This window comes from Zingiber officinale, chromosome 2A, assembly GCF_018446385.1.
Source record: "Zingiber officinale cultivar Zhangliang chromosome 2A, Zo_v1.1, whole genome shotgun sequence".
NCBI lineage: Eukaryota > Viridiplantae > Streptophyta > Magnoliopsida > Zingiberales > Zingiberaceae > Zingiber > Zingiber officinale.
The window spans coordinates 150,054,946-150,064,835 of record NC_055988.1 but is presented as its reverse complement, the minus strand read 5'-3'; the positions used below and the strand labels follow the sequence as shown (position 1 = coordinate 150,064,835).

At 33.3% G+C, this 9,890-nt stretch overlaps 1 protein-coding gene across 1 annotated transcript; it reads right to left on the bottom strand.

Moving 5' to 3' along the window:
* Positions 1–415: 415 nt before the first annotated feature.
* Positions 416–8,687, bottom strand: LOC122044116 (myb-related protein Zm38-like). The gene is made up of 3 exons (XM_042604654.1): positions 8,683–8,687; positions 948–1,355; positions 416–866 (listed from the first exon to the last, which is right to left on the bottom strand). The coding sequence occupies exons 1-3, from the start codon at positions 8,685–8,687 to the stop codon at positions 578–580; spliced, it is 702 nt and encodes a 233-aa protein (XP_042460588.1). The 3' UTR covers positions 416–577.
* Positions 8,688–9,890: the final 1,203 nt, after the last annotated feature.

The following is a 9,890-nucleotide window of genomic DNA, read 5'->3' as shown; positions in this document are numbered from 1 at the left end:
CACATATTGGGCCCTTTTTAGTTTAGAGATGGAGAATTTATTATGTATTTTTTTTATTATTAATGATTACTTTTTATTATTATTCATGCTTCTTAGGTTTCTTTAATCACTCACACCTACTTTATAATAACTACTTGCTCATATAAATATTGTTGGCTTAATCAATTGAATGGCTTAATCATGCATCCACCTTTTATAATTATTAATATAATTTTCAAATAAAAGAAGATAAAGAAGGTTTTGGGCCCTCCCTACCTAATCTTGTGGAAAGTGCTGAGTATGTGAAAGGCACCTCTCTCTCTTTCTTTGTTTTGCATGTGCATTTTCTTCAAAGATATTCATAGATTATGCTTGCCATTAATTATGTTTCTTGCATTTATTAATTAAGTAATTAATTAAAAAAATACTTTTGCCTTCTTGCCTTATCCACCTAATTCTTTATCTTCCCACAAATGGGGAGATTTTCTATTATCTCACTCTTCTATTATCACAAACTATATATCTTCAACTTAACACTTAAGAGCAATTTTTTGTTTGAATTCTAAAACCCACAAATTTTCTTTTCTAAAGATTTACTTCATCTGAAGGCTTTGTAGTTCAACATTGCAGTGCTGAAGAAGGTCCCTTCCTTCCTGTTGCTGCTTAGCACGGTGCGCTTGGCCTCTTGTTGCGAATTTGGGAGGCTCATGCACAGCTCCAAGTTGAGGTCCGGGCACTTGGTCACTTCGTCGGATGGCCGGTCGATCGGCCGGTGCGTGATCGGGTCCACTCCCTTGTTAAGTAGCTTCCTCTTGATGTGTGTGTTCCAGTAGTTCTTTATCTCGTTGTCCGTCCTCCCCGGAAGTCTAGCAGCTATCAATGACCATCTATATATCGAAAGTAACAAAAGAATGTTTTCTTTTATTGGATGATTACTTAACGATTGCAAAGATGGTGAAGATGCTTACTTGTTGCCTAGGACGGCGTGGAGGCTGACGATGAGATCCTCCTCGTCCTTAGAGAAGTTGCCGCGCTTGAGGTCAGGCCGGAGGTAGTTGATCCACCGGAGGCGGCAACTCTTGCCGCACCGGAGGAGGCCAGCGGCAGCGGGGAGAGAGCGCCAACAACCTTCGCCGTGGGCCTTGATGTGGGCGATGAGGCGTTGGTCTTCTTCTTTACTCCAAGTTCCCTTGTTCGTGTGAGCCTTCTCGCAACATGGAGATCTTACCATGCTAACTAACTTTCTTCTTCTCCCACTTTCTTGGTGCTCTGTGTCTCTAGCTCTGCCCAAGTGCCATGAGGGATGAGATTTATAGGAGTTTGACCCATAAAGTTCATTAAGGAAGGCAAAAATCACAAAAGAAAAAAAAGGTTTTCTTTTTCATTTATTATCACAGCATCATCTCATTCCTACCACAACATTAAAAACTTCAATCTTATTAACACTAATATATTATTATTATTATGACTCATAATTGTTATAATTTAGAAAATTTTAATTTTTTTCATAGCACTTTTATTTATTAAAAAATAAAAAAAATAATAATCTCAGTTAACTTCATTAACTATTTCTAGGATAACCAATTCGGTTCCACCGAAATTTTTCACTTGTCATCGGGATAAATTAAAAAGCGCACGTGACAGCTAGCGTAGAAGTCCAGTATCCTTTAATTGCGCCTCTCATTTAGAGGAAAAATTCCTATAAATATTTATTTGAAAAAAAAATCCTACAAATACTCCCCGAGCGTACTTTTATTTATTATAGACTTATGGTTTGATATTATTTGATTCATATTTTTTTTATAATATAAACCTTCTATCTTTAATTAATATTGGTCAATATTATATTATTAAAATTATGTGATCTATGGGTGTGTTTGGTTCAAGTTATTATGTATAACCTTGGTTATGTGATTACCAGGTAATCATATAACCAAGATTATGGGAAATAAAATATAACAAAATGTTGTTTGGTTCAATCTATGTAACGTAACAAAAACATGTTTGTTTGAAGGTTTTAATGAATAATCTAGTTTAATATTTTACTAAATTACCCTTAGTTGCAAAACCAAGTATACATAATATTATTATTATTATTATTATTATTATTATTATTTAAACTTTATTATATTTTACTATATTTTCATGTTTTTTTATTTATATATATATTTTTTATTTTTTTATTTTGTTTTTTTTATGTTTTTAAATTTATTTATTTATTTTTTTTAATTTGTTAATTTTTAATTTGTTATTTTTTTAATTTTTTAATTTTTTAGGTTTTTTAAAATTTTTAGGGTTTTTTACATTTTTCAATTTTTAATTTTTTTTTACATTTTTTGCTTTTTAAATTTTTTACGCTTTTTCTTTTTCCTTTTTTATGTTTTTTGTATTTTTTTATTTTTAATGGTTTTTCTATTTTTTATGTTTTTTTTAATTTTTAATGTTTTTTCCTATTTTTTAATTTTTTTAAAGTTTTTTAGCATTTTTTTATTTTTAATTATTTTTTAATGATTTTTTATTTTTTTTTAAAAAAAATACGTTTTTTATATTTTTTATATTTTTCATGTTTTTTCTTTACATTTTACTTTTTTTTTTTTAACATTTTTCTTTTATCCGAAAGTATTTTTTGGGTAAAAAAAAATCGATAACCCCGGAATCAAGAAAAACCTCAGTTTTCCGAGGTTTTCCGATTCCTGATTGCATGCCCTCTTTTGCTGACGTGTCAGGCATGAAGCATTATTCGGGAATCATCGATTACCTAAACCAAACAAAGTTTTTATTGATAACCTTGGATGGATAACCAAGGTTATCATGGATAACCCCTAATCAAACGCACCTTATAAAATTATAATATGTTATCTTTGGTTAAAATTAGATAATATTAAATTATAGCAGGTATGAGAACTTCGTAATTTTTATAATATAGTTATACATGGTTTATTTTTATTAATACTGATCAATATTATATAGTATTATATTATATCAACTATAATTATAATAGTCATGAAATTATAATTATTACAACAGTCTAATAACACATAATCATATATTTTTAGAAATAAAAACAGGTTGAGATGAGATGAATAATTGTTTTTATAATAAATAAAAAAGACCTCATTCTAATAAAAAAGAATATTTTTATTTTTGCTAAAAAATAAATAAATATTTATACGTTTATGAATAAATTAACGTAGTTATCATGATGTTTAGCTTATAAAAAAATTATTTATAGCGCTTTTTTGAGTTAATCGGACTAGAACAGAGGATCCAGGAGGGACTTTATTTTTTGTTTTTTTAATCTTACTTTTATTTTTTATTTTTTATTTTTTATTTATTTTTTATTTTTTATTTTTTACCAAAAGTTGATTTTTTTATAGGTTGTGTTTAGGGCAGAATGGGCATTTTCTGTTTACAAAAAAACAATAAATCTTAAATGGCACTTTGACAATGTTGACCTTTTGTAGGATATTTTATAACCAGATGACAAAGTTTATAGATTTGTGCAAAAAAAATTGAATTTGGAGGAGTCTTTAAGAAAGAAAGAAAGAAATAATCTTCATGAGATATTTTTTTTAAATAAAATATGAATATTTTTTGTTTGATTTTTTAATTATCGTCTAGACTTTGCCCTAAATATGATTAGCATATTTTTTTTATTATATTTTATAGTTCAGAGTTTAAATCATTACATTTATTGATGAATTTAGATAGACCTCACCTAATAAATAGATAGAGCTCATCTAAATCAATCAATCAATCAATCTCTATGATCCATCCTCTGATTTCCGCTTACTAGATGAATTTAAATATTTATTTTAGGAGGTGATTGTATCTGAATATATAGGATAGCATTAGATAAGACCATATATAATAAATATTTCGGTTAAATAATATAATATTATAATAAATATGTACATTAAATAATATAAATTTAAATAAAAAAGAGAAAAATAAAAAAAACGATAATGATAAAATAATATATAATTTATTTAAATATAAATGATAATATAATAAAGGATGAAATTTGGTAATACAAAAGGATTATATACAGGGTCAGCTCAATGCCTAGGGCTTATATTATATTGGGGCCCACCAAATTTTATATATAAATATATAATTAAATATAAATATTAATTTAGAAATATGTGTTTTGATATTAAATATTTAAAATTATGGTTAAAATAAATTTTAGTCATATATTTTCATTGGTAAATTTAATTTTTATATTAGCCAAATTTAATTTAGTTAATAATTTTTAATTTTTTATATTTGATCAATAATTTTTAATATTTCATAGATTAAAGTTAAATTTGTTAGTTTTTATTTTTTTTACTGTCAAAGTTAAATTTGATTGATATTTTTAATTTTTATGATTATTAAAATTTGATCCATAATTTTTATTTTTTTATTGGCAAAATTTTAATTTACTAACCAAAATTAAATATATTTTTTAAAAAAATACTTTTGAAAGCCAGAAGCATATTTGAAGTTCTATTACCTCTAGTTCACAAATAATAATTTTATTATTATATCAAGACTTTTTTTTCATTAAAGTTAAAATTGATCATATTTTTTTTAAAAAAATAGCAATTATAATATATATTAATAGTATCATAATAATTTATTACTGCTAAATTAGTTAGTATTTTTAATATTTTATTGACAAAATTTAACTTATTTTATTTAATTAAAAATATTTATTAGATAATATATATTTTTTAATAAATTATGTTTGAAAGTTTAATATAAAATAATTTTTATTTTTTAAATTTTATTGATAAAGAAGTGAGGTTTGGTAAAAATAAAGTTATTATTATGCGACCTTGTTCTGTCTTTAATAATAGTTTTTAATTAAAAAAATATTAAGGTTTAAAATTTTTTTTCCCTAACTTTAAAAGATGATAAGAAATAAATGTGTTTCATAACAAGAGAGCGTTAATCGAGGTCTCAGGCGTGTTGCATGTCGTCATCTTAATGGTTCTTTAATTTTAGGACGACCTCGTACATTTTAGAAGAAGATAAATTTTAAGGGGCGGTTGTCTTAATTCAATAATCCTTTATATGAAAAAAAAATCAGACACCTACTAACATATCTTCGTACCTATTAGAAATTGATCTCAAGATTGTGTTTCATGTTTTATAGGTACAGGCATGAACAACGCACATGATAAATACATGAGTAATGACAATGTGATGGGCACTAAATTGACACGCACGTGTATATGTGGCGAGCAAAGCTTTTATTAAGTCGCATCATTTGAGGTGCAGTATGGTGCTTTCTTGGTGCACTTCACATTTTTGCATTATTGACTTGAGACGTGGATTTAATTTTTATCATATAGAAAGTCAGTGCCACCTAACCGTCCACTAACATCTAGCACGCTCACAAAATGGTCCAACTTCACCTCAAGTGGTGTGGTTCTCTGACTTGACTAGGACACGAATTAAATATCTCGAATCGACATTGATGCGGTAAAATCATACGATGTTGATGACAATGTCTTTCTGTTTCATGATGTTTAAGTCATTAGTCTCTTTGGATGGGTCTAATGGTTAATGTATGAAGTATTATCATTATAAAATCTGAGATTTGAATCTAGATAAAGTCGAGATAAATATCTCTTTTATGTGTTAGTCACTATTTCAAAGGCTAGTAACCGTCCGTGATTTATCTCCTACTTGTTGATCCTGAGACGGATTGACGAAGACGCTGAGAGCAAGTGTATTCGCCTTTTGCCACCATAATGTTTAAGTCATTAATGTGAGATCGAGAAAAGACAAGAGGGTAGAAGATGAAGAGAACTTAGAACATATTTAATGGTTAAATTTTTCAATAATTTTTTTTTAGTTCCTAATTTGTCAGATCACATGTATAAAAATATTTAAGACATCTCCAATGATTAAACCTCTAAATAATTTTTTTTTATAATTTTTAATATGTCACATCATAAATATAAACACTAACTATTATCTCCACAATCAAAAAAAAAAACTTTCATACAATTTTTTTATCCTTATTTATAAATTATATATTTTTGTTTATTTTTTCATTTAATATATCTATATAATTTTCATTTGATATTTTAATTAATTTATGATTTTAATTTAATTTAATTTATAATTAATAATTTTATTATTTTAATTAATTATAGTCATTTCTATATTTTTTTAATTTATCTCAAATATTTTATTTTCAAAAACAAAAAATATCATTTTAATTATTATTAACTATTTATGAAATAAAATATTATAATTAAATGTTTCATTAAATATTTTTTTAAATTATTTGGAAATGGTCAATCATGTACTCCACCTTCAAGAGAAAAAAATAATCTCGGGACTATGGTGTAGTGATAGAACATCCAGATTATTACCCAAGTATCCGCGGTTCGAATCCTAGTTATGGTGAATTTATAGAAATTTTTCCTTCAAATGTGGCACGCAACTAAAGGATGCTGAGCTCCTGGACTGCCCGCTGCGAGTGCTTCTCGATTTACCCTGGTGTCCGGTGGGAAACTTCTGTGATATCATTTCGGTCACCCCAGGCTCGACGTTACTCAACCTGATTAATTTTTTTTTTTTCAAGAGAAAAAAACAGGTTTAAAAACTCAACCCAACCTTTGAATTAAAAACTCCAAATCTCACCTACACAATCATAAAAAAAATTTTATTAAGCTTTTTCAATTTTACAAACATTTCATGAAGCTTACATTGGATATGCTCTTAGAGTTTGTATGGGTATACCTCTCTATTTTTTACTGATACGATCGCATCATACAATGTTGATGATGCCTTCTTATGATGTGGTTGTCTGTGCAAGAATAACACCAGGTATCAGAGGACTTGTCGGGAGTTGCTTTTGTGAAATCTCTCCGATGCCTAAATCATCATGGGATCGAGAAAACGAAAAGAGGGTAGAAGATGAAGAGAATTTAAAGTTTGTGCGAGCATATACCTCTTATTTTTACTAATACGGTAAAAATTTGTTACATCATACGATATTGATGACGATGTCTTCTTCTTGTAACATAGTTGACTTGTGAGAATAACACGTGTTAGAGGACTCGCCGAGAGTTGCTCTGACGAATTCCCTTTGATACCCAAGTCATTGTGGGATCAAGAAAAAGAAAAGAGGCTAGAAGATGAAGAGCATTTAGAGTTTGTGTAGGTATACTTTTTTTTTACTGATACGTTAAAAATTTTGCTTCAGCAAAGTCTCTCAGTCATTGTGGTGAAGAGGGTAGAAGATGAAGAGTATTTAGGATTTGTGTGGACATACCTTCTTTATCTTCATTGATATGGTAAAAATATATCACATCATACGATGTTGATGACGATGTTTTCTTCTGGCATCTCTACAAGAGTAACACGTATCAGAGGACTTGTCGGGAGGGGTGGATCCAATCGAGGGGCGGTGGTGGCATCGGCGGTCACCCCCTCCCCTTAACGGCTATGGAACCCCTAGTATTATGGGATTACACCGGTGAAGATAGAGGATACTCTCTCTTGTTCTACATAATAATCGACCCTTCATACTTAAATTTCTGAATCCGCTATTACTCGTCGGGAGTTACTTCGATGAAGTACTTCCAATGTCTAAGTCATCGTAGGATTGAGAAAAGAAAAAGAAGGTGGAAGATGAAAATAATTTAAGATTTGTACAGTCATACCTTCATTTTTTTTTATTGATACAGTCAAAATTTGTCGCATCATAGGATGATGATGCCGGCTTCTTGTGACATAGTTGACCCTTATGAGAATAACACGTTTCAAAGGGCTCGTCGGGAGTTGCTCCAGTAAAGCCCTTTTGATGTCTAAGTTATCATGGGATCGGGAAAAAGAAAAGAACATAAAAATGAAAAGAATTTAGGATTTACATTGGATAGGGATTTAGTATAGTGTATGATCAAGTAGCAAAGGAGAGGTCCCGTATGGACAGAGGTTAATGACATGTGGAGGTCAAGGTCGATACGATCGACGTAAAAGGTGAGCAGAGTGGGAGGCCACCTTGCCGATCGACCTCGGCAGAAGGCCAGGTCGGCAAGGAGATAACTCGGCTAAGGTTCGAGTTTCCGACACTCAGGAATCCACATACGCCAGTTGATTGGGCCGAGCGGCCGCTCGGGCCGTAGGCCAACGTAGACGCTATTCACCCCAGCATATGACCGAGCGGCCCACTCGCTCGGCCCTGCCTCCCCCCCCCGCGAACGACCAGTATGGTCGAGGTGAGATCTCGCTCGGCCCCACCAGTATGACCGAGCGTCTCTCCCGCTCGGCCCGATAAAAGACAGAAGCAGAAGAGTACAAAGGGGACGGCCAGAGATATCCTTCTCGAGATATGTGCCGTCGACAGACAGCATGGTCGACAGCCGGACCAGACAGAAAATCGTACGGTGGAAGTTTCCACTGTCATGTCAGAGATATGTTCGAACGGTTGCGGTATGACGTTAGACGTGCTTTTCTAACACATCCATTTCGAGGTATGTTTGGGGAAACGTGCGCGCATCGATGACGTGCACACGCCTCCCCGGGGACCTATATAAGGACCCCCAGACTTCGACGGAGGTATGCAATCAAATATACTGTAGCTACAATTCTCCTTATCTTGCTTCAACTTTCTTCCCGCCTGACTTGAGTATCGGAGGGTCGTCGCCGGGAACCCCTTCCCGACTCGGCTTTGTTGCAGGTTCGTCGGAGGTACACCTCATCCCGGCATCTACGCGGAGTCAGCAGAGAGTGTCATGTCCCCAGCTTTCATCAACTCATAGTTCGGACAGGATCAAATTGACGCCGTCTGTGGGAACGCACCTGAATCCGAGCAGAGAAGATGGAAGGAGTTGGACGACCACACACCGTAACACTCTCTCCGGAGGAGCTCGACGCCCTTATTAAGGCAAGAGCGGCAAAAATCGTGGAGCAGCAGCAACAGAAGGTGCTAGCCGAGAGGTTGGCACAACAGGCAACTTCGACGTCAGGTGGCCGAGCGACGGAGGAAGACCGACCGGAGCAATACTCTACATGGGCGCAGAATAAAGGTCAGACCGGCACTCCAGGGAATGCGCCGCCCGCCCCTATTCCGTTTCATCGGGCATTATTCCAGACTCCGTCCGAACTGGCCCAGGCCAATCAAGGGTCATCAGATGAAGCGCACGTACGGGATGCTATGAAGGGGAAGGCGCCTCGGGCTGAGTCATCCCCCGAGCGGATCAATCGACAGTTTTCCGAAGCCATTCTTCAGGATCCACTGCCAAAGCACTACACACCCCCGACGATCGGAGAATATAACGGGACCACCGACCCGGATGACCATCTGGGTAAGTTCGACAACACGGCCACTTTACATCAATATACAGATGGTGTAAAGTGTAGGGTATTTCTCACCACCCTTTCGGGATCGGCGCAACAGTGGTTCTGGAGGCTGCCGGACGGATCGATCACAAGCTTCAAAGAATTCCGCACGGCTTTCCTTCATCATTTCGCGAGCAGTAGGCGCTACCAGAAGACCAGCGTCAGCTTGTTCGCTATAAAACAAGGCCCGAGGGAGACGCTCCGAGCTTATATCCAGCGCTTCAACCAGGTGGCCATGGATTGTTGGTTAGTCTAAGAAAATCGTATCGGTTCCACTGTACAAAATTTTTTTGTACAAGTGTCAAACCTTTCCTTAAATAACCTATTGTGTTATTTAGAATTTAAATTAAGAATTGCAGACGGAACTTAACATCATTGATTCCAAATTTAACTTATCTGTTCTTAATGGTTTAGATTTGAATCGCAAGCGGAACTTAATATTGTTGATTCAAATCTACCTAAGTTATTAATTCCATAAATATTAATTTCCAAAATTGGCTTCCAGGACTGCATGGCGAGGCACATGGCCTTCTTGGATATGGGAGCAACCACCACCACCTAGG